Below are 24,693 nucleotides of genomic sequence, written 5' to 3'. Positions count from 1 at the left end.
AGCGCAGGAAAGGAAGGCCCTCTATGAGGTGGATTGATTCAGTGACTGGGATAATCGGGATGGGAGTGTCAGAGACAGTGCAATTGGCACAGGACAGAGTGGAGTTTAGGGCTGTTGTACATGGGGTCGCTATGATAAGAGACTGGACTGCCCATAACAACAACAACAACAGAGAAAGAGACCAGGTTCTGCTCATCTTAACAAGAAACTCGGAGATTGTAGATTAGATTCTAGATTACATTTAGTCCACTGTAGCTCACCTTATCTTGCCCATTATCCTTTAGTACTCCCTATCAGGAAGCATGCCTCTCTATTATCCACTACCATAAGCAGGAGGAACTGTTTTCTCCTTACTTCAAAAGGAGCTACTGCTACATTGTTAAGATTGAAATCAGACTTGGATTTGACTCTCAGATAATCCATTAGCTCATTGTATGGCCTAGACTACTTATTTAACCTCATTTAACATCAGGCTCATCACATTTGCAATGAGATACTGTTACTGCAAGAATCAACTAAAATAATACATTCAACATACTTGGCCTAGTCCCTAGAACATATTGTTCATATTGTTGTTGATGTGTACTACCATAGAGTCAGAACCTCCTGTGAGTTTTCAGAGGCAGTCAATCCACACAGGTGGAAACTGCCCATCCTTCTCCCATGGAGCAACTGGTGGCCTTGGAAGAAGTGGTCTTCGGGATTGCAGCACAGCTTCTTACCACTAGGCCACCAGAACACATATTGTTGTTGTTGTTGTTATGTGCCATCGAGTCGCTTGCAACTCACAGCGACTCTATGTACAACAGCCCTAAACCCTACTCTAGTGTGCCAATCACACTGCCTCTGACACACCCATCCCGATTACACCAGTCACTGAATCAATTCACCTCATAGAGGGCCTTCCCCTCCTGAGCTGTCCCTCCACCCTACCAAGCATGAAGTCCCTCTCCAAGGACCTGTCCCTCCTTACAACATGTCCAAAGTATGTCAGACGAAGCCCCAGAATCCTTGCCTCCAAGGAGTAGCCTGGCTTAACCCTCTCCAGGATGAATCTGTTTGTTTTCTTGGCAGTCCATGGTACATTCAAAACTCTTCTCCAGCACCGCAGCTCAAAGGCATTAATTCTCCTTCTATCCTCCCTAGTCATTGTCCAACTCTCTCTTCTCTTCAGGGCACACACCTTCAAAAACCTTTGATCAAAACCCTAATACTTACACTAATGACATGACTTCCCCTAAAGCCATTTAGTCACATCCTCACAACTCTACTTCCTGCCTCATAGGATCCTTCACTGTGTCCTTACACTCATTCTTGGTCAGCCAGCTGAAGCTACTGCCAACTTTGTGGGATAGCTCTATATTCTAGGCTAGTGAAGGATACACACAAGAGGTCTCCCTCAGCACTGACTGTCCACAGGATCCACAGAGAGGCTCTGTGGGCAGATAAGTGGAGGGGTGGGGAAGCTGCCACCATAAAAGCTCTCTAGAGTGGTTTTGCCCCAGAGAAGAATCGGTCTTCTTTTTCAGAAAAACACTAGGTTGAGATCTCTGAACAGAAACAAAGGAGAGAGCACACAGACTAGAGCTGAAGTGGGAGTGTAGTTACTAGACACAAGGTACAGGCATGAAGGAAAATTTCCTCAAATATCTGTGGGCAATTCTGGCTTCCTGAAAGCTCCTTCCAGTTACTAAGGCAACATCAACCCAATTAGATTCTTACCCTCCACATTGTCACTGCTCCACATGACAACCCCCTACACACCACCTGGTTTTTACTGTAATTATAACCTACCCATTAATGATGGGTTTCAACGGGAGCTGCATATTAATAGATTCCTGGGTAGTTTTCTAAATTCCACTACCTAGGCATACCCCAGATCTATGAAATCACAATTTCTAGGGTGGGACCTAGACATTTAAAATCTCTTAAGCTCTCAGACAATTCTAAAGTGCAGCAAGATTGAGAATCACTGCTTGAATTCTGTGTATAAATCCTGACCCATACTTCTTTCACACTCCTTCAAGATCCTAATCCAACCACTCTAGTGACCTAGTAGGTACGGAGTTGGCTGCCAACTTAAAAGCAGGTGGTTCTAATCCATCAGATGCTCCATGGAAGAATGGCAATCTCTTCTCATGTAATTTACAATTTGCAGCCTCTGAAAACTTGCCGATGAGTAGGTTCTGACTTGACAGCAATGAATAATCCACTTGTATAAAGCAGCCAGAAAAATCTCTTCAGAAAGCTGCTGAAGGAGGAAAGGTCTGATGCTGTTTCCTTAAAGAATCAGATTACAAATTACATTATTCTGGTGCAGTTAGATGTTGTGAAGTTGAGTTCTAATTACAGTAAAAAAACATATTACCAACAGATTTGAATCCTGTCCTATCCTGTGCCATCCTTATAATCACTAACATACTTGAGCCCATTGCTGCAGTCACTGTCAATATATCTCATTGAAAGTTGTCCTCTCTTCTACTGATCCTCAACTTCTCCAAGCATGATGTCCCTTTCCAAGTAAGAGCTTCTCCTAGCAACAAGTCCAAAGTACACCAGATACCTGCATTTTCTGCCCTTAAAGAAGTACAGTAGACAGATGACTCAAGAACATGGACTCACGCTGTGGTAGAGTAAGGCTAGGAAAGTTACTGTCTTCTCCCTGCCTAAGGCCCCATCACCTAGCAAGACCTCTATGACCTCATGCTGCAGTAGGTCAGAGCCCAAGGCCTGGGGTCTTAGCTCCCTGGGTAGCTTGGGGTTCCTGCAGCAGCCACAACCCTGCCCAACCCCTCCCAAAACCCACCCATACTGCACCATGTTGGTTGGTACACCCCAGCTGCTGACACTGGATGAAGCTGATGCCACCTGGACCCTTATCAAAGATAAAGTGAGTTAACAAAGGGGCTATGAGACCAGAGAAGAGGGGGGCTAAATCCAAGGTAGGTCTTAGGTCAGGAAGGCTTCCTGAAGAGAGTCATCCTAGCAAGATAAGCAGGAAGTATTCACACAAAAAGGGAAAGAAGTGTCTGATGCATAAAAGGTGTTTAATAAATACATGAGTAAGTTAACAAGTAAAAGAGAGGGTAAGTTAGCAATGCACTAATTAAAGGTTGAGCACATATAAAAGCCAGAAGAGGAAAAAGAAAAATGTCTACTTGTGAACTGTAAGTAGTCACCTAGAGTAAATTTCAAAGAGTACTAGTGAAAATAAGGCTAGAAAGGTGATAGGAGCTGATTAGAAAAGTCTCTTTAAGCATCTTAAAGAGTCTGGCCTTTACCTCAACTTCTTTAGATATTCTCTCCACCATAATTTCCAAAGAATGAGAAATATAGATTTTAAGTTAAACATACATAAATTTTAAGGAGCAGGGTGATATCAGCTCTATCTGGGTTTCAGAAGTACAACAAATCCCACCAAGAAACTTGTCAGTTGTAGGCTGCAAACTTCTCAAGTTGGAGAATTTAAAGATCAGGTTCTGATTACGTGGTTTGAAGCAGGGCAGCAGAAGGCGCACAGAAAGCTGCCCATCAAGCGGAATGCAACCATCTTAAATTCACATCTACTTATTAGCATGCAGCTACCATTCCAGAAGAGGTAGGGAGCTACAATGGTTAGCTTCCCTGGAAAAATGAAACATGAGAGCCAAGATCCTCCCATGTACCCGACTACCATGTCTCACTAGTGTATAAGGTTGGTCCTGAACTGAATTAAAATTAAAGTGAATGTAAATGGGTTCTAACTATTAGAAGGTTACACCATCGTCTAGTTTCAGGAAAACTCCCTATCCTACTTAAATAAATTAACAGGAAGTCAGGGTAGGTAAGTGCAGGATAAATCACTGGTGGAATATGGCAAATTTCAAGAGTAGGTCATCCTTGAACAGTCTCGTTTCCTCTCTAGAACTGATGAGTTTATTAGGCATTTTGTTGAACATATGGATAAACAGAACATGGCTGAAGAGTTCCCCCCTCAGAATTCAAACCAGATAAGGTAGATCCAGAAAGAAAATCTTACTGTCGCTTTCATCACACTGCTGTTAAGGTTGGTTTTGATTCCCAGCAATCCTCCATCAGGTTTCCAAGGCTATAAATCGCAATGGGAGGAGACTCTCCCTCAGAGCAACTGATGGATTCCAACTGGAGTCATATAGCCTCTGGGTCAGTTAACACCACTTTCCATGGACCGTGCCATAAAAGCTTCTAAGGTTCATGCTTCTTGTCAGTGTTGTTAGGTACCATTGAGTCAACAACTCATTTCAACCCTATGAGCAGATCTGCACCTTGCCCTATCCTGTGCCGTTCTCCCAATCTGTGAGATGCTCAGGTCCCTTGGTATAGTCACTGAGCCAATCCACCTTGGTGAGGGTCTTCCTCTATTTTTTCGATCATCCCCTTTTCCCAACATGATTTTCCCCCTCAAGAAAACATGCTTAAAGTACGTGAAGCAAACTTCCATCATCTTTGTCTCTAAGAACACTCTAGTTGCACTTACTCCAAGACAGATTTGTTTATTCTTTTGGTATTGCATGGGATATTCAGTACTTAAGAGATGCACATTTTCAAAGTCTCCAAATTTCACAGAACTGAACCCAGAGGTAGAAGTTAAAAAGAAACAAGTAGTAGTCTCAGATAGTGACTCATAGCAAGAACAGTGTCATCCTAACAATGAACTAAATTCCCCACTTTTCTCTATTTTCAGATAAATACTGGGGCCCCCACAATAAGAGAAAATAAACGCCCATAAAAGTGAGTGGATTTAGGGGAGCTCTAGTGGCCTAATGGCAAGAAGCTGCAACTACAATCCCAGAGGCGCATGGTTTGAATCCACCAGATGCTCTGCCGGGGAAGGAGGGGCAATCTCCTCCTGTACCAGTCAGATCTGATTTGACGGTACACACACACAAAAATAATAAAATAAATAATTAAAAAAAAAAGAGTGGATTTGCATTGCTAAGCCAAAGGCAGTTTAAATCCACCAGCAGTTCCTTGGAAGAAGAATGGGCAATCTCCTTTCATGAGATGTACAGCCTTGGAATTCAATGGATCGCTATGAGCAAATCCCAACTTGACAGCAATGAGTTTGATTTTATACTAGAAGAATCTCCATCTTCATCAGAAACTTGGACTATACGCACCAGCAATCTTAAATATTACCCCTCTCATTAGAGAAGCCTCTTCCATTTGTCTCACTTGTAAAGAGGCTACGCACAAAGGAAGCAGTGAGGTTGAGTTTCTGCAGTTAGTAACTTTGCATTTTAATGGGGTAGAACATTCTATCTAAAAGCATCCATCCCACTGGTGCACTGCTTTCACCCCTTAGAAACTCAGCTGGTGGGGGCAGAAATCAATACCCTAGTCTTCAGGTATCCAAAAGTATTAGATCTCTGAGCTAAGCAAAGGAAAAGGAATAGGAAGAAACTTCCCCATACAGACCAAGAAATATCTATTTCCTTGGCCAGTGACAATATACAACAGACATAACCAAATCAGAGAGCTACCTTTCTCTTATGCTAGAAGTACTTCAAAGATAGCTTTGTATAGCAGAAAAAAGTCTTAAGGAAAATTTGTGAATTCTACTAGGGGCCAGCAAAGTAGGCAATGCCACTTAGAGTGCATACACAGGTATGTAAATTTGGTGACTGGGATTGGGGCGCATACAGCATTTTAGGCACTGGGTTCAAATATGAAAGAGAATTGTTAGTGCCCTTGTACCCAAGCAGAACAAAGAGTCTAAATTCTCAGCAATATCTTGGACAGGTCAAAACGGGGAGGGGAGGGGGGGAACCAAAACAAACCCCGCCTCACCAAGCTCAAAAAAGGAAAAAACAAAACGGTAAAATGAAAGGAAACTCAATTCATTGCTGTCTACTTGGTACAGACTCATATCAAACCCTCCAATGGGTTTTTCAGAAGGCTCTTAAATAGCACAGGAAATTGTCCATCCCAAGGAGCTGGTAGTGAATTGATCGATTCAAATCAGCAGAGAGGCACTGCCTTTGGGTTAACAGCATAATTCCTTTTGGACTATCCCACCAGAGCTCCTTCGAATCCCTAAAAGCATTTTGTTGTTCTTAGGTGCCATTGAGTATTACTCAAAGCAACTCTATAAACAGATTAGAACTGGTATTATAAAGATAAGGTCTCAAATTCCCTTGAAAGAACTATCTTTAATCTCTGCTGCTTAAGCGAGTGTATACTAAGGAGTTACAAATACCGTATATGAAGGGACACACCTATGTAGTTCTGCGGGTGACTGATATCATCAACCTAACTACTCACCTAGGAATGATCCTTGAAGATTCTTTTCCCCACATTCTCTGAATACTCAAGTTCTATTGATTAGACATGCCATATGTCTATTACCTTTGCTGATTATTTCAATTCATTAGAATTTTTAATACTGACTTTTCTTCAAAACCAAAAGAACTTCAAACTCACTGTTATTAAGTATTCTGACTCATAACTGACTCTCCAATGCACATTCAAGGTTGTAAATGTTAACAAGAGGAGATGGCTGATCTTTCTACCAGGAGCCAGCCAGCCACCATATAAGCACTGCTCCCCAAAATATTCAATCTTGGGATTAGCAGGACAAGATGTTAAGACCTGACACTTTATCTCATATCTTCCTATTCAAATTAGCTTTCTTAACTACATCATAGCACCTTTCGAGCTAAAGTGTCAAACGCTTCCTTCTCTCAGGCTAAAACTCTAGTCATTTAGTATGTCCTTGCATAGTCGAGTTCCTGTCTGCCTCTCCTTCTCAGTATTTTACATTTCAGTAATGTAAAATTAATTCTGTGGCCCTCTTGGTTTCTAAGTTGAGGTTTTCAATGGTCATCCTGCATGTCTAGTTGCCTGCCTGCCTCATTCCTTCAAAGCTCAAGTATTATCAATTTGAAACCATTCTTGGTCCGCTTCCTGTAATACAGACTGTGAATCACTTCTGCTTTCTACAAACCTATAATCTTATGAACTCACTTTTGTCTCAACTAAACGAACAAAATTAGGACAAAGATTCTTTTTATGCAATTCTTTTGTTTCTGGAAGTTCGCACAAACATTCAAAGTGTTGCTGCAGAAGAGAACTGAGAGATAAGCAGGACATATGATAATCTAAGCACATTGTGGAGATGTACCTGAAGAGTAGACAGTAGGAAGGGCTGTCTAGAGATGCTACTAGTTGACTTCTAAGCTTCACTTAGTCCTTGACTTACAAACTGGCAACTTGCAGGTCACTGAAGAGCGCTTTGGGCCCAGCGTAGTGGCAGTACCTTTCCTATCAGATGCAGCCTGCTATGACCTACTGGGAGTATTGGTCAAACAGTCTCGCCCAGCCCATTCCCGCCTGGCTTTGCCAGGTCGCCAGGGCCGGAGAACACTGCAACCAGTGGGGCCACTGCCAAGTCTTCTGGAGCAGGCAGAGTCTGACGGAGCTTTTGCCCACTGTACTCAAGAATACTCACCAAATGGCCGAGGAGAGATAACCTATGAAGAGATGCGACTGGTGGACGGACAACCCTGTCGTATATGCCTACATTTAGGTGGTCTGCGCAAGAAGGTGGCCTTTTTGCTGCTACCACCGGGACAGGTGAGCCTACAGCCGACTCTTCCTTGGCTTCGAAGCATCCACAGCATCTACGTCATCTACCAGGTCTTCTCCTGCTCATGGCTGCAGCTTGGACTACTGCCCACAGCACGTGAGCCACAGCTGCTCCGGTTACAACGGTCACTGCCCATTGCCTTCTCTTGCCTGAAGTTTTCATTGCAGCCCAAGGGTGTCCTGGGGCCACAGAAACCGCTGACCAAGAACCGACTGCCCCATGGGGCCAAGTGGATGAGACCCAATCTCAGCATCATGCCCCCTCTGTCCCCCACATCAGTCCCTGCTGATATCCCCGAAGTCGTTGCTGTGCCTCCACCTGTACCAGCCCCATCTACACAACCTCCCCAAGAAGGGCCAGAGGGCAGACCCACCAGATTCTCCCACAAGAGCCGAAACCCATTCCGGAGGGGACCAATGATGATGTCAGGTAATGCTAGGGGAAAGGAAAATGAGGGATGGGACAAGATGGTAAGGATATAGGAGGTTAGTTAAAGAATTTGTGAGCCCCATGACTGTGGACCCCAGTGAAGAGGGAGGGAAGAAGGGAGGGTGGGAAGGAAGCAGGGGAGGATGAGAAATGGTGGCAACACAGGACCAGAAGGAGGGGAACTAGGGAGGTAAAAACCAGGGCATGAGTCAAGCTGTCACTGTATCCCCAATCCTGGCAGAAAACTGGCTCTTCAGTCCCCGCAACCCCCCACCAGGAGCCCAGGGTGGGGGCCCGGGGGATCCCGACCGGCACTCCATGTCCCTGCCCCTGCTGCAGGGTCTGTCCTCAGAATTCGACAGCGACGACTGAGGCTGAGGCAAGAGATGAAGGGGGCAAGCCCCCCAAAATCTGGCATGGAGATACTGATCCAAATAAACACCAGCTGCTGCCCTCTCAAACCATCCTGAGCCCATGTTGCTTCTTCCTTCTGAGGCGCAGACGAGGCGGACAGTTTCTACTTTTTCCAGGTTTCATGAGCCCCTTCCTTCTAAGGGCATAAAGTTGTTGCGTGATATAAAGTCAGAACCGACCCATGGCTGACCCTGCGGGGGGTTTTCAGAGGCAGTTAATCACATGGGAGGAGATAGTCCATCCTTCTCCCACGGAGCAGCTGCTGGCCTCAAATCGTGTACCTTTGGGATTGAAGCGCAGCTTCTTGCCACTAGACCACCAGAGGGCATAAAACATAAAGAAAGCCCTGAACCTGATCTAATATCCTCACCAGAGAGAATATAACTTTGGTCACCTCCCCATCGATGTACAACCTTCTTAGTGCCCGTGCCCCTGCCCCATAAAAAAGAAGAGAAAGAAATGAACACAGAATAGAGATTTCCCTTTTATACATATTGCAATAAGTTCTCCATAAAACAATTTTTCTGAAATAAATTAAAAAGTCTTCTTGCCACTGCCTCCAAACATAAAAAGGAGCCTGTGCCCTGGCCCCAACCCAGGCCACCCACAGCCCTGATTGTCTGTAGAAGTCAGTTAAGGATTGAGGGGCCCAAAGCCTGAGACAGGAGAGCCAGATCCCTCCTCTGAAGTATCCAACAAGAAAGGTGAGGTGACAGCATGGGCCTGGGAGATGGCAGCCAACTCCTTGAGAAACTCAGGGAAAATGACTGCACAGTAGACAGCATTCTTGACACGTAGAGCCTCACCTTGGCGCTCAGGAGCCCCACCCCGGGGCAGTAGAACTGGAGTTGAAGCCCCAGGGGAACCTCCACCTAGGCCAAGTCCTGCTCCGTCTCGCCCAGGCTGAAGGACCAATTGTGCTGCCTGGCGGGCCCTGGTTGGACTGTGTGCATGCCGCAGGAGCAACTCCCCCAAGGATGGCCTCCGGCTCTTCACTGAGAACAAAAGGGTATCACAGAGGAGCATATGACAGAGGTGCTGGCGTCAGGGAATTTCCCTTGCTTTAGGAACGGAGATTCCCCTACGCTCTAGATTTAAGGACTTCTTGACTAGGGTTCCTGGAGAATGGAATAAATAACCAAATAGGCCCACAACAATCTCAGACATATCCTTTTTCTGTCCTATTCCTCAAGATAAATCTGAAACCAACCCCAAGGCAGGCAGTTCAAATCCACCAGTTGCTCCTTGGAAGAAAGATTGGTTATCTCATCCTGTGCAACCTACAGCCTCCAAAAACCCACTGGAGTCAGCTGTGAGTGGGTTCTGGCTTGATGGCACCTAATAGCAAGAGAATGGGAAGGGATTCTTTCTCACTCTACTATCAGATCACTGCCTGTCCATCTTCTTCCCTCTGTCCACCCTCCTTAGCCAGCTAATCTACAACATTAGTTTTAACCAGCAACATCTAAGCTACTTCATTCTCCCTACTCCCTCACTCTAAGAGATGCATCTAAACTCATCTCTTTCCGATCACTATTCTACCACCACCAAGGTATTTTTCCTCAATTCACAACAGGCCCTTACTTCATGCATCTCATAATCTTCCAGAACTAGTCATCTACTTGCACCTTCCCTCTGCCTATCCATCAATAATGCCTGTCCCCATTCTTTTGCTCCTTCAATACTGACAGGGACTATTCAATCATAGTTCAGTGATGAATGTCTTTCATATCTCATTGTTACTCCCAAGTTCCACTCTATTGAACTACCACCACCACTTCATCTTCTAACAGTCCCTATCCCATAGCCAACAAAAAAAAACACTAACTCACAGTTGTGGCCAGAAAATTTCATGTCACCTTAGATTAAAAAGAGTTGAATATAATTTTGCTAATTCTCCTAGATACTAACTTTCTATCTAGTTTCCTGACTTTCTATATAGGGCCTAGACTCTAGTCTCTATACCCCCATTAACTATCCCTTATACCAGCTACAGAGAGATGCTACATAAACTTATTAAGCACGGTATTCCCAGCCCTTCACAAACAGGCCCCAACTACCCTCTCGCTTCTCAAAACTCCCCACACCCACATTCCTTTTTTTTTTTATCCACATTCCTTTTGTATTCATATCTATGTGGTCTCTGGGAAACCCTCCAAATACTTTTCAGGCTTCTGTAGTTCCCTTTGCCCAAATTTTGCTCTAATTTCTACTGTGTTTAATCCTTCCAGACCTATCCTGAACTCTGGGAAACCTCTGATTTTTCTCTCCATTAACTTCCTAATTTATTGTCCTTATCATATTGTACTTTAATGTTTACATGTTTTTTATCTCTACTAATCTACAAGCTTGGAGTATGATTTATTTCCTTTGGTGTCCTTAGTGACACAAAATGTATTATTTCAACAGTGACCAGGGCCAAGACTGTGGAAGTACACATATTCACAGTAATGGACTAGGAAAAGGTTGGGTCATATTAACAAATTTCCCTTGGATCCTTACAGTTATGTGGGATACTCTTCCCAACCCATACACTTTTCTGCTGAAGCTGCCATCTTACTTCTGTTCTCTTGCTCTCATTACTGTGCCTCTTAGTATGATTAGCATATAAAGGATGACATCAATAGCTAACCTTCCTAACATTTTTACAACTCTATTAATATATGCAATTTTCTCACTTGTCTTTAAGAGGGAACAAACTCACCAAGCCCTTAGTTTGTCCAAATCCTTACTGGTGCCCTGGATCCCGTGATTTTTCACACCTTTGCAATCTTGCTCTCTCAGTTATTACATCCTCTGATTACTCTACAGATCTTTGATATCTTTGGACCAAAGGTATCTCGCTGACTCCCCTGTATCAAGTGCACAGCATATATAGCATGAGCTCAGATAGTTGCTGAATGTAAGCCCTAGATTTAAAACTTCATGGATATATTATGGAGCTTTTCCCCCTTCCTTACACTACACAACTACTCATCAAATTCTGTCAGTGCTTTCTTCCCATTTCTGCCATATCAAATTCTTCCTTTTTCACTACAATTCAAGTCTTACTGGTCACACCTGCATTACTACACTAGCCTCCCGATAGCTCTTCCTGCCTGCATTTTCTTTTAGGTCTAATTCATTTAACCTAGGAGTTAACACCTCATCACTTCCAATAGCTTCTCATTGCCAAAAGCAGCACAATCTCTATTAGCTCAACTTCCAGTTTGAGAATCCTGTGCTCTGCACCAGTCTTCAAAAGATTATAGCAAGCTATTTCATCACTTTCCAAAATGGCTCCAACTAGTAAATAGACCAATATGACAAAAGATTAAAAATCTCCCACTCTTGCCTATAAATCCTACCCATCTCTAAAATATTAAATATCATGTTCTTCACCAAGCCATAACACTATCTCAGAGTCTAAATATTAGTCTGTCCTTTTGCCTTCCCCCATCACTGAGAGAAATTTTTACTGGTACTACTATGTAGAGTTAAGCTCTATCTTCTCACCAAAAACTTGAGGGGAAAACAACAAGGCTCAATTTTCTACAGCTTCCCAGTTCCTGGCTTAGCCTTTACCTTAATAAGAACTCAATTAACCTGGGCTAATTAATGGTCTAGGGAAAGTAAGAAGAAGGGTAGTGGGGTAAGTCTCACCTAGGGGATCAGATCGGCGGGGTACAGGTCCTGTTGCAGGGCCCTCGGCCCAGTCCAACTTGCCACGGGCAATGAGGTACTTCTTGGCTTTGGAAAGTAGTGCTGGGAAGTCCTCTTGGGCAGCTGCAAAGCTCTCAATCTTATTCTTCACAGAGCCCAGTACCTATGAAGCACAACTTCATGACATTCCTGGGTGGCTTCAGACTGAAAACTGTCCTTTCTAGCCCCCCTGGATGTTCCCAGCCCTCCCAGGGACACTCCAGCTGTTGGCCTGGCCCACCATGGAGCCTAGACGCACCCATGCATGCATGCATCGCACACCTGCAGCAGGGACTTGACACTGGGCTGGAAGACCATGTTGGTGTTGAGCAGGAAAGAGCGGAGCAAGGGCTGGGGGTGACAGGCCAGCTGGGCCACCAGCCCCGTCAGCAGGAAGTTGACATAGACGGAGTTCTGCAGCATGTTCTCGAGTTTGGCAAAGAGCACAGCCATGAAGGGGCCTGAGGGGATGGGCACAAGGATACAAGGCCTAAACACAATGCAAACTGCACGCATTCTTTCCCCAAACAAGAGACCCCATTAGATGAAAATTATTTTTATGTCAATCTCTGGGTATTTTTAAGCTTTTCATGACCACCTATCCTGGATAAGATGGCAGATACCATATAGATCCACAAGAGTCCAGATGCCAGCTTTACAAACATTCAAGCTGAAGAAACAGACCTTAGGCTTCAGTTAGAGCTGTATTCAAATGTTAGCTTTTTCTTTTACTAGTTACATTATTTGGTATGTTAAAACTCTCTAAACTTCATTTCTTACTTAGTAAAGTAAGAGAAATATTCTCTACTTCATAGATTATTATAAGTATAAAGCAGTTAGCTCAATTTGGAAAGTGGTTTTTATACACGCTACTTAATATTTTCAGTTAAAAAAGAAGTTTTTTAAAAGACAAAAGCTTCACCCAAGAGGCAGACAGAAGAAAGTGTAGGTAGGTAAAGAAATTGGAACCAAAAAGGAAAATCAGCTTACATACAAGACACTGGTTAACACTGGACCTGGGTCTAAAAGAAAATAAGAAGCATAGCTAAGGCAAAGAAAGTGACAATGTGGCACAGCTTCATATTAAGGGAAAAATCTCTGGGAAACCAGAAAAGAAAGCTCTGTTCTTTATTTAGGAACCAAGAAGGAAGGTGTAACAGAATCTGTTAACAAAAAAAGGCAAAGGACTCTTTAGTCAAGACCAAGGAAAATGGATTCAGATAGATATTGGTGCAGGGGAATATATGAGAAGGTTCTCCTGGGAGAAATGACCCCTGAATCAGATCACCAATAGTAAGACTATGTTCATTTTTGTCTTTTTGTCAGGAAATGGTAAAAGAAATGGAGCATTATCTAAGAACTGCACTATGAATTAAGCTCGAACAAGGAAGGGAAGTGTCTTAACAAAGATCCTAGAATATATGACTCCAGATGCATATAACTAGCCTAAGCTCTAAACCAGCTCTTGTTTAACAGATTTCTAAGACAGCCCACAACTTTGTCCTAACAATGTTTTCTAGTCCTAGAATTTTTTTTTGAGAGGCTGTTAGGAAAACTCAAATAAGCCCAAAACCCGTGGCTGTTAATTTCAACTCACAGTAACCCTGAAAGACAGAGCAGAACTGCTCTATAGACTTTCACATCTTCCTTCTATGGTATAGCAGCTGGTGGGTTCAAAATACCACCATTTCTATTAGCGGTCAAGCACGTAACTACTGCTATTAAATACGCCTACCAAGAGAAAAAAGCATGGAAGCATCCATTAACGCTTCCAGACTGTGGTGAAACCTACACACTAGCTTATAGTGGTACGAAGTAGGAAGGAGCAGGCAAAGGCTAAAGAAATGGAAAGATGTATTTTCTACAGTCTGGAAGAAGAGGGAACCTATATGACTTCAAGGAAGATACTATTATCTGTGTAAATGGGATAGTCAGCAAAACTCAGACCCAATCAGGACATGACAACCTGACTACAAGCAACTGGAAAATTGGTGGTTACCTTGGTCAATTTCAATCTGCTGTGCACTCAGAAATAATAATCCTAGTGAAAAGCTACTTCTTACAGAGTTCTCACAATGTGCCACCTTGGGGCCTAGTAACTTAATGTATCGGTGTCCTAGAAAGGCTAATAACACAGGTGTGTGTCTAATCAAAGCCTGTAATTTCAACACACCTTCTCAGAAAAGTTTTTTTGTTTTGGGTTGGTTTTTGGGGTTTTGTGGTGTTTTTTTTTTTTTCCTGGTGCAGGATGAGAAGAGCAGGATGAGGACTGTGCTAGATAGGGCTAGTTCTGAATAAAAAAGAATTAGTGGAACTACTTAGGCCGGGTCTGGCTCCTGGGTATCCTAGAGTGTCCAAAGAACTCTGCTAGAGCACACATAGCCACACTTCATCACCTAACCTAAAAGAATAAAAAAATTTAAAAAAAAAATAATACTTTACCTGTTTCAATCTTTACTGCTAACTATAAATCTCTAAGAAAGTCTCACTAGGCAGTCATTTCAGCCAACAAGGCAGAAGGATGGAGTTGTGGAGATAGCAGGGCAGGAAAAACTTGAAATTAAAGAACTTCTTTAAAGAAGGAAAGATCCCAGGGAAAAGCAGCGGGGGAAGAGTATCAGAAGAGCAGATCCTGGGATCATAGAAGAGCTGGCAGAAGACACACCAACCAGGCATGTAAATAGACTAGTAGGTACCCTATGAACCTCAACATGAAACAGAGGGTTACAGAAGCCTCTCATGTAAGACAACATATATACCGTCTATATGGCTCTCATTGCTGTAATTTACCAAGAGAAATCAAACAGAATATCCTATTTACAAATCTCAGGAATGGTCAGACTGGATGAAGAGGAGAAAACATGCATATAGGAAAGACATACAAGGCTCAAACACAGGTCAATACTCAAATCAGCACAAGCATGGAAGGCAAAGACACAAATGATATGAATCTGGAAGACTCTCAAGCAGAATGGATGAGGGGCTAGGACATATGCTAAGAAGTCTCAGCACAAACATGGCAAGAACATGCAAAGATAATACAAAGACAACAACCTAAAGTTAAGGTGCTTACCAGTAAAGGGCTGGCTTGGCAGCTGGTTGAGAGTCCGCAAAGGGCTGCTGAGGAAGGGGCCAAGGGGCTCAGGAGGACAACTGAAGCTCTCATAGGCCTCCTCCTCCTCAAGAGGTAGTGGAGGCTCTTGGGGGGGCTCTGAGCTAGCCCCTCCATTGCTCAATGCCACCTCCAGCTCCCGGAGCTCCTGTCCAAAGCCCTCTAGTCCTGCCATGCCCTCAGAGGTGCTCTCTAACAATTCCCCAGCCCCCACCTCTGGCACCCGACGAACCTTCTTGGCCCCTTCTGGCCATGGTCCTGGTACCCCATTGAGCTGAGGAGGGGGTAGGTGGCCGGGGCCCTCCCCTGAAGCCCCAGCCAGTCCCCCAATGGCCAATTCTTCCTCCTCCCCTTCTCCCACATTGTCCCTGCCCTCCTCAGGCAGCAGGCTGCGTTTCTTAGTCCGGGAGCCAACAGGACTGGGCTCAGGAGGGGGCCTTTCGCCGTCATAGGGGGCAGACCAAGTACGGCAGGCTCGGACACAGCGGTCAACACCAAGACGTGCCTCACGCAGATATTCCAGGTAATTGTCTTCCAGCTCACCAGGCTCCTCTGCAGGGCTGGCCCGTCGGCCTGGGCTGGAGGATGGGGATGCAGTAAGCCCTGGGGAACGAGGGGCTGGGCCTGGGGGCTCAGAGCCACCCAGGCTCTGCTGCCGTAAAAAGAGGGCCAATCGAGATGGTGTAGACGGCCGAGGCATGGTCACCACAGAAGAGGAATCAACACTTGGGCTACCTGGACCTACAAAGGGGGAGAATAAAAGACCTAAGAGGGCTCAAAGAGACAAAGGTCAAGGAAGGACCAGGATGCTTAGGAAGACAGAGAGAAAGAAGGTAACAACATGGAACCTATTCAGTCAAGTGACTATCTTCTAGATTAACTTTCCCTTCTTCCCATCTCACAACTACCAAAACAAAACATTGGGGGAGGGGAGGAAACAGGTGGAAATGACAGGAAAAGTATTGCTCAGAAGTCTCACCCAAAATTTATTTGGTATAATTAAGGATCCTCACCAAAAAAACCCTCAAGAACCTCTCAAAAGACGGAATGTCACTCACAGCTACCTTTCTCCTTTTACCCTAACCCCACATTCTTGCTAGGCTTTTCCAGAACCCAGGCCATACCCTTGGTATCCTCCCTTCTCCCTGTCTCTCTGCAAGGCCCACCTCGTGCCCATGAGGCATGCTCTGGACGGGGTGGGCTAGGGGCACGGTGTCGGCAACAGCGTGGGATTAGGGAGAGAAATTTGTCAGCTGCTCGTCCATACAGGTCCACATCACGTACAGCTGGTTTCTGGCTCAACATCACATGGTTACATGGAACAAGATACCTGGGAAAGACAGTAGGAGGAGGACACGGGGTGGATCAGGAAGGAAAATAGAACCTAGAAGAAAATCAGGTAAATGGAAGTATATGGTAAGCCAGGGTGCAAGAGGGAATCCATGAGCAGCCCCAATACAGCCCATAACCCCAGCAATTCACAAGGCCCAAAGGGTCGTGAGTGTTCAGAGTCAACCAGCCCCAGACCTGCCCCCACAGGTACCTGAGAACCAGCTGCAGCAGGACATCCTCACAGCTAAGGTTCAGGAGGGTCCTGAAGAGACTCAGAGAGACCATGCAGAGCTGGGAGTGAGGGAGAGAGAGGGCAATGTGTCAGACTAAATGTATTTCAACAAACTATGCACACTGATCCTCTAACATTATATACCTGTCAACAAATCCTCTAGCAATAGTTAAATAGAATACCCACAAAAAAACTCTTAAGGAGACAACATCAACGTGGTAACTAAATGAAGGCCTGTCAGCAAGGACTATAGGTACTCAGTAACTGAATGCCTAACAACACAAAGAGAAACTGGAAGAATCACAGATAGGAAGAGGGTAGGGCTGTGAACCAGAGTCACATCTCCAACACCGCTAACTCTCAGAAGGTAGGATAATGAAAAGCTCAAAGGCAGCTGACAGGATAAGGAAGAAGTAGGTAGTATAAAGAAGAGGAAATGTTTTGTTTGAGAAAAGGAAAAAGGGTTGTACATCTCTGGCTAGGCAACCAGAGACACACATAAAGCTCTCTTAGCTCCTGGTGATTAAGGAAAGAAAAGGGAGGTGCTGAATCCTCATGGTGCTACCTCTGTACCTCCTTTGTAAACTAGTATGTCAAAATACTTTAAACTTTCTGAAGACAACGACACTTTCCTTATCAATCATCTGATTTTTGCATTTACAATAATAAAAGCAATATACTTAAATCATCTTAAAACCAAGTGAAAGACACATTTTGAGTGAAAAGTGCTACTTATTATCTTGAGCCCTGACTCCATGATTCCTCCCATTCAATTACCTTCTCCGGTGTCTCTCTCTCTCTTCCCCTCTCATTGCCTTAGAGTTAAAACAGCTCATATTTGACCCTTCAATGTGTTTCCAAGGCTGTATATTGCACAGATAGTCCATCTTTCTCCCATGGAGCTACTGGTGGATTTGCACAGCCAGAGAGGTACAGCTTTAGATTAGCAGTACAACTCCCTAAGGACTATGCCACCTATGCCAGACTTCACATCCTCAGTCTTGGATGCTAATAAATTTTAAGGGGAGAGTAAGGGGAAGGTCAAGCAGCTCTGGGGGCCTAATGGCAAGAAGCTGCACTGCAATCCTGAAGGCATGTGGTTTGAGTCTACTAGCTGCTCCCTGGGAGAATGGGCAATCTCCTCCCATAAGATTAATTACCTCTGAAAACCCACTGGAGGGTCTGCTATAGGTTAGTTCCAATTCTATGGTACACAACAACAAGGGGAAGGTCAGAGGTTTGTATTCCAGGTGGCCCATCAGTCTACCAGCATGCCCAAGGCCACCTCAAATCCTTACGAGGTATGCAGGCTAGTGGCTGTGTCCCTCTGAGCAGAGCTATGGCTTTGGGCCTTTGATCTCAAGTCTGTGAGAAGGCAGAAGAGGTGCTCAGACACACCAGTCACCTCAGTATACACTCTTAATCCTCTTTTTGTGCTCTTGGGGATGCTGAGGCTAGAAGGTAGCCAAGCTAGGTAAGTGGGTTTTCCAGTAGAGAATAACGACTCCACATGGGTGCGGGTAAGGTGGGTCCCCTCCTGACGGCAAATCTTGACTCAAACAATTCTGTATGTAATTTGAAATGGTTCAAGCCAACTGCCCACCCAAAGCACAGAAGTTATAGCAGAGAGGTAAGAGTGCTGAGGGGACCTAAGTTGGAAGAGATGGAGCAGTCCCACCTCTAAAATGACCTTTGGTTCCTGAATTTTCTCATAACACTAAAGGCGTAGTCCTAAGAACCTAACCATATCAATAATGAGGTGTGGGTACATGGGGTCCTAGTCTCAAGCACTAGCTGGCATTGCTAGATGCTCATTAAAAGCCAACCACCAAATGCTGGCAAGGTTGAGGAGAAACTGGAACCAACCCTGTTGGTGGGAGTGTAAAATGGTGCAACCACTATGGAAGGCTGTATGGTGCTTTCTCAAAAAGTTGCAAACAGAAATACCATTTGACCCAGCAATTCCACTACTGGGAATTTACCCTAAAGAAACTATCACTGCCACCCAAGTGTATATATGCTGACCCATGTTTATTGCGGCTTTGTTCGCAATAGCAAAGAGCTGGAAACAACCCAAGTGCTCATCAACAAACGAATGGATAGAGAAGCTCTGGTATATTCACACAATGCAATACTATGCAGAATTGAAAAACAAGGAACTCATGAAATATTATGGAAAATGGATGACCCTGGAGGACATTGTTGTTGTTATGTTACTCAAGACTCATGAAAAGAAAGCATGTAAGAAGAATAATGTCCATAAAGATATCTAATCTTTGAAAGTTTTTACTTTCAAAGACAAAAAGGACTTACAGATGTGACTAAAGGTATAAAATTAAAAACAGGAGAATTATCCTGGATTACTGGAAAGAGTACAATCATCGTCACATAATTCCTTAAAATCAGAGAGGCTTTTTCAGAAGAGACTTAAACACGAGATGGACTTGACTCACTGTCCTCACTTTGAAGACAGAAAAAGGCAGCCCCTAAATCAAGGTATATGCCTCTCCTCTGGAAGGTAGGAATGGCCCTCAGCCAGAAATAAGAGATCTCAGTCCTACTGTAGGAAATCCATTGCCAATAATCCAAATGAGCAAGGAAATGGGTCCTCTCACAGAAATCTCCAGTAAGGATACAGTTTTGCCAAAAGTGTGATTTTAGCTGGTGAGATCCATGTCAGGCTTATGACCTACAGAATGGTAAAATGTGTGTTATTGTAAGGTACCAAGTTTATGAGGGTTTTTTTGGTAGAAGTAGGAAACTAATAGATAGGCACACTGACAAGCTACTCAGCATGATTCACTTCAAGCACAAAAGAAAAGTGACCCAAGCTAACAGTCAAAGTCAGGACAACAAGAGTAAGCTTGAACTGGCTGGGCAGTAGAAAATAAAGCATTATATGTCTATCATGGGCATCCTGATATCAAGAGATCTGACTCCTCCAAGTACTAGGGACTAAGAAGAAACATCGCAAGACTGTAAAAGGCTCTGGAGACCAGAGGACAAATAGGACACTAATTAAAGTGTTAAGGACTAAGGACAACTGAAGATAAATCTACTAAATGAAAAGTTAGACTGAAACAAAAAGACATTTTCAAGTAGGGGAGGGGGAAGGGAATCAAGTCAATAGGAAAGCAACTATCCCTAAAGATGAACAAAGCATTCTGTGAGATCAAACAGATATAAATCCATGACCTAACCTTAACAGTAGAAAAAGAAAACTTTTCTGATTATCTGTGTAAGATATAAGCCAGTGAGCCTCTATCAGTAGGGAGCTCTGGTGACCCTAGTGGAAGGAACTGTGCTGCCAATGTAAAGGTGGTTGTTGTTGATTGTCTTCAAGTCGAGCATGACTCATAGAAACCCTATGAACAACGTAAAGATAAATGGTTGAAATCCACCAGCTGCTCTGTGGGAGCAAGATGGGCAATCTCCTTCTACATGATTTATCACCTCTGAAAACATATGGGTTGCTTTCAACTCAACAGTACTCAACAACAAGCCTATACCAATAATTTTTGACCTACAGAAAGTATCAAAGTTATTTCTGAAAATGTTAAAAAAATAAACATGTCCCACGCTTCCTTTCCTTGAGACAATAATCTAAGAGTTTGCACTCTGTTATTGTTCCAGGGAACTCTGGCAAGTTTATTGCTGTTATAGTTATTATTGTCAAAATTCCACTGTTTCTGATTTAAATGTACATCTCACTGAATGTACTCTGCAAAGTTTTATAGACGTGAACTTACTCAGAAACCTCACCTTTATAAAACAGGGCTATCCAAGAACCTCACCGCCCATGTGCCTCAAATACATAGAAGTTCTTCCAGAACTCTTAGTGATCTAAGAACCTCTCCTATTTTAAATGCAAAACCCATGAATTTTTCAACTATTTGAAATAAACCAAAAAAATAAAAATGTGCCCAAACCAAAAATTACCATAAAGTCTATAGCTAAAACTTATGCATTATCGCTCCTGGAAAGCCTCCACATCTATATTACCTGGAAAAGAAGTATGCTTATTTTCTATACATTATTATTGGCTAAAATCCAAACTTACTGTGGTTTACAAGGCCACGTATTAATGAGATTTTACCTCTCTTCTCAACTCATTCACTTCTCCCCCATGCTCACTAACATCACCAGATACATGATCTTTGTCTCATGTATTAAACTCTTCCCTATTTAATGTCCTTTCCTCTGCTTAGTTCTTATACTTGTTCTTCAATAGCCAACACCTCACGACCTTCAGGTATCAGATCAGTATTGCTTTCTCAAGCACAGTCTTTCCTATCATTTCAGGAGCACCATGTGAGAGCAAGAGTTTTAAAATATCTTTCAATTATTAATGTGTATGCTTGTTTTTCAGTGCTGTGTAGTATTCCATTGTATATTAATATATCATTTTTCTATCCATTCATTTGTTGATGGTCACTTGGGTTGCTTCCATCTCTTTGTTATTGTAAATAATGCTGCAATAAACAAGGGAGTGCAGAGTGTCTTAAGTCTTAACACTTCAAATACAGTAAATTCAAAGGAAGGGAAAAATAAATATCTCAATAACTGATGGATCATCTATCAAAGCAGATACAACCTTTAAAGAAGTGGTCTCGTCACAACCAACCACAGACCCACAAACTGCTAAAGAAAACCTCAGGCAATGCTGCATTACAAGCCATGCACAATGAAGAAAATTTCATCATGATGAATAGCCAAAGTTATCCAGAAAAGATCACTATGTCTAGATCTGTGTTATAAAAGTAGGAGAAAAGATTAAATGTGTACTTAAATGGTTAAAAGTTTAATACCACTAATTTTTAAGCAATTACTAGAGACAGAGGCCAAAGGATAAAGGCAAGAACATCTTCCCAGAGCACAGGTCATAGACAGAAGATGGCTCACCCAGGCAAGCCAGGACAGAGGTAGGGGCCATACCCGGGAGTTGCTGCCAATACGAGCAACGAGGGTGTCAAGGATGGTGTGGGTGTCATGCCGGTGTAAAAGCAGGAATCGCAGGAAGGTACGGAGCAGGGCAGGCTCTGAGATACTCCGCAGGAAGAGCTCTAGATAGGCGGTGCTGGCAATCATCTCCTCCACAGAGGTCTGAAAAAAGGAAGGAAGGAAGTGTTTAGACACTTGGAGCTTCTGTGCATATACACTGAGCAGAGCACATTCTCCCTGAGCCAATCTAAGGAGAAGCCAGGAGCAGAGAGGGGGGAATAAACGAAGAAACAGCCCACACCTCCCACAACGGCCCTGGCCTGAAGTTACCATTTCTCAGACCCTAATCTGCCTTGCCACCCATGACTCTCACCTTGTGCAGGGCAGGGCCCATGACAGGCACCAGGAACCCATTATGGATATAATCAACCAGCTGCTTCTGCACCAGGGGGTGAGCCACCTGTAGGGGTGCGAGACAGAGGCAGGACTGTGTGGGGACCACTGTCTAGAAAAAAATAGAAGTGGTACAACACAAGGAGGTGCCCTATGATCAATATGTCAGAAGAACAGAACTCTAGGGAATGTACCCTATATCACGTCATCTTCCCAGGATGATCTAGGGCCAGAATTCCAGAAAACCCCAGTCCTACCTGAATGACTGCATTGCAGAACTCTAAGGAGCTCATGAAAAGTGCAAGAGCTGGCACTCCTAACCAGTCCTCTCGTCGCAGGCAGTGCCAATCATCTCCTGGAACCTCAATCTTTCGGGGCAGTGAGGAGTACAGGGCACTCAGTCCTGTGGCCAGCACCTAGAGGTCATCCCGAAGCAAAGATTACCAAAGGCTCAGACCATATAAAAAAGGGTAATAGGGGAGACCTTAATTCAGAGTTATAGTAGTAGGGGTAAGTATTAACACTACAACAGGTATTTAGCTACCCAATGTACCAAGACATCGGCTGGAAACACAGGCCTTAAGTGCCTACTCCATTCATTAAGCCCATGTTTCTTCCCCACCTCAATACTCTCAAACCCAGGGGGCTACTTCCTATCCCATTTCCATACCCTACCTACCCACCCCCATCCAAGGGGATGCTGACCGGGCAGAAGTAAGAATGATCTGCAATGTAGCTGCCCACAGTGGGGCTCCCAGCTGACAAAGCCATGAGCAGGAGTAAGGCATCACGGGCCTGCTGGCCCAAAGTGCCTTCTCGATGAACAAAGGGGACAAGGCGAGAAAAGAGAAGAAGGCGGGGGGCAGCTCCAGGCTCATGAGGTGGCTGCAGGAAGAACTCAAGTAATGAAGGCTCTCGGGTCACACACACACACAGCTGGCTAAGAAGTAGCACCAGGCCTTCATCCAGTGCTGGGCTACTGGGCACAGGGTGACCACAGGCATCGAGCAAGATCAGCAAAGCCTCTCGAACTGGACCATGCTGCAATAGTGGCTGGCGAGCTTCGCTCACTAGCATCTCAAAAAGTTTCAGTTGCTCAGCCCGACGTTCCTCGATCCCATCTCCAAACTCATCCCACTGCAGCTGCCATGCCAGTACTCGGGTCAGCAGGTTCTCTTGCAGAGCAAACTCCAACAGGGGTCCAGGGGCTGCAGGGGCTGAAGGAACTGCACGATCCTCGGCCAACAGTGTCAACATCTGATAAGTGTGGTTGCGCACAGCACTGAGATCATCTGCACCCCCAGAAGCTGCCCGAGGCCCTCGCCGCTCCAAAATGCGCAACACCTAGAGAAAAAGGACAAAAGATGGGGGAATCTAAGATAATACATGTGATTAAGGGATTACAAGAAAACTCAGCTAGGAGTACACACAAAGCCAGTGGATCAGGCCCTTTGCCATATAATCTCCTACCTGGGACCAATGATTCTTGAAGACCATGAGGCAGGTCTCAGGGTCAGCCATGACAGGGGTCTGCAGACTGGTCCCTTGAGGTACCCGATGTCCAGTGCCCCGGGAGGCCAGTCTGCTCAGCCAATTCATCCTCTCCATGAGGTAGGCTGGACAGAGCCAGCGGCCTGAGGGCCACACTCTGGGAATGTGCCAGCTGGAGGCTTTCTCCACTTGAGTCTCCGGTCTGCTTCATTAGGTCTGTAAGAGCCAATAGCTGGCCATGGAGCCAAGGGGTATACCAGGCCAGAGTGGACACACCAGCGGTCACTGTCCAATCCAAAACACTAATCTAATTCAAAAAAAGAGAATGGAAAGGATAAACAAAAATTTTGCTTTTCTTCACTTTCCAGCATAAAGAAACTCACTACTACTTTGCTGAAAATGTGTTCACACACGTGCACCACACTCCTCTTGTACAGCTAGTCAAATTTAACATGTCCAAAACAAAGCTTATGATTTCTACCACCAAATCTCTCCCAGCTTTCTCTCTCTCACTAAGTGACAGAAGCCTTCACCTCTCTTCTGTTCAGGCCAAAAACCTACGCATCATCATTTTCTCTTTTATTCATCCTCAATAGCCAGCATATCATCAAACCCTGTCACCTCCACCCTCAAAACATGTTTCATTATTGCAATAACTCCTAATCTGGTATCTACGTTTTTCCACTTAAAGAATCTACCTCTCTCTGGTAAATATCCAATAATTTATTACCCTAGAATAATCTGTATATTTTATCTTGTCCTCTAAAGACTCTATATAAACCAGTCTTTCTCCTTATCATCTTTCTCTTCATTCCTATTTAAGTTATACTATCCTTCTTGAATATTCAGTTCCTTCTGCCTAAAATGCTCTTCTTCTGATGTCCACATTTTTCAATGCAGTCAGTTCTTTTCAAATGTCATCTACCCAGAGAGGTTTACCTAACAATTCTATCTAAGTAGAACATCTTTCCACCTCTACTCTCCAACCTAATTTTACTTTCTTAGTAGTTCTCACTACCTGAAACATTGTCAAAAGTCTCAATAAATGTGTGCTGAATGTAT

The 24,693-nt window shown here is 44.1% G+C and overlaps 2 protein-coding genes across 3 annotated transcripts; one reads left to right on the top strand and one right to left on the bottom strand.

Moving 5' to 3' along the window:
- The first annotated feature begins 2,818 nt into the window (after nt 1-2,818).
- On the top strand, nt 2,819-8,407 carry LOC102875501 (chromosome unknown open reading frame, human C11orf42). The gene is made up of 3 exons (XM_006885476.1): nt 2,819-2,890; nt 7,237-8,035; nt 8,277-8,407. The coding sequence occupies exons 1-3, from the start codon at nt 2,819-2,821 to the stop codon at nt 8,405-8,407; spliced, it is 1,002 nt and encodes a 333-aa protein (XP_006885538.1).
- A 506-nt stretch (nt 8,408-8,913) lies between these two features.
- On the bottom strand, nt 8,914-23,928 carry FAM160A2 (family with sequence similarity 160, member A2). 2 transcript variants are annotated; one of them, XM_006885475.1, is made up of 11 exons: nt 23,611-23,928; nt 22,846-23,484; nt 22,398-22,556; nt 22,121-22,207; nt 21,742-21,909; nt 16,786-16,865; nt 16,409-16,572; nt 15,204-15,983; nt 12,413-12,591; nt 12,092-12,254; nt 8,914-9,444 (listed from the first exon to the last, which is right to left on the bottom strand). In XM_006885475.1, exons 1-11 carry the CDS (start codon nt 23,746-23,748, stop codon nt 9,083-9,085), a joined length of 2,919 nt encoding a protein of 972 aa, XP_006885537.1. In that variant the 5' UTR covers nt 23,749-23,928; the 3' UTR covers nt 8,914-9,082. The 2 variants fall into 2 exon arrangements, with proteins under 2 accessions (XP_006885537.1, XP_006885536.1); XM_006885474.1 differs by having other exon boundaries at nt 9,083-9,444; nt 16,367-16,572; nt 23,611-23,748.
- Nucleotides 23,929-24,693: the final 765 nt, after the last annotated feature.

Source organism: Elephantulus edwardii, unplaced genomic scaffold (assembly GCF_000299155.1).
Source record: "Elephantulus edwardii isolate Elephantulus edwardi_28Jun2011 unplaced genomic scaffold, EleEdw1.0 scaffold00044, whole genome shotgun sequence".
In the NCBI taxonomy this organism is placed as follows: Eukaryota; Metazoa; Chordata; class Mammalia; order Macroscelidea; family Macroscelididae; genus Elephantulus; species Elephantulus edwardii.
Note: the sequence above shows the minus strand (reverse complement) of the source record. Positions and strands in the feature narration are given on the sequence as shown.

What these genes read in the sequence shown, in the direction of transcription:
- LOC102875501 (XM_006885476.1), top strand. Translation starts at nt 2,819, where the DNA reads ATGTTGGTTGGTACACCCCAGCTGCTGACACTGGATGAAGCTGATGCC. An exon ending in GGACCCTTATCAAAGATAAA is followed by an intron (nt 2,891 to 7,236) that starts GTGAGTTAACAA and finishes GGCAACTTGCAG; the next exon opens with GTCACTGAAGAGCGCTTTGG. An exon ending in GGGACCAATGATGATGTCAG is followed by an intron (nt 8,036 to 8,276) that starts GTAATGCTAGGG and finishes CAATCCTGGCAG; the next exon opens with AAAACTGGCTCTTCAGTCCC.
- FAM160A2 (XM_006885474.1), bottom strand. Translation starts at nt 23,748, where the DNA reads ATGGAGAGGATGAATTGGCTGAGCAGACTGGCCTCCCGGGGCACTGGA. An exon ending in ATCATTCTTACTTCTGCCCG is followed by an intron (nt 22,557 to 22,845) that starts GTCAGCATCCCC and finishes GATGACCTCTAG; the next exon opens with GTGCTGGCCACAGGACTGAG. An exon ending in GTGTCAAGTCCCTGCTGCAG is followed by an intron (nt 12,255 to 12,412) that starts GTGTGCGATGCA and finishes TGTGCTTCATAG; the next exon opens with GTACTGGGCTCTGTGAAGAA.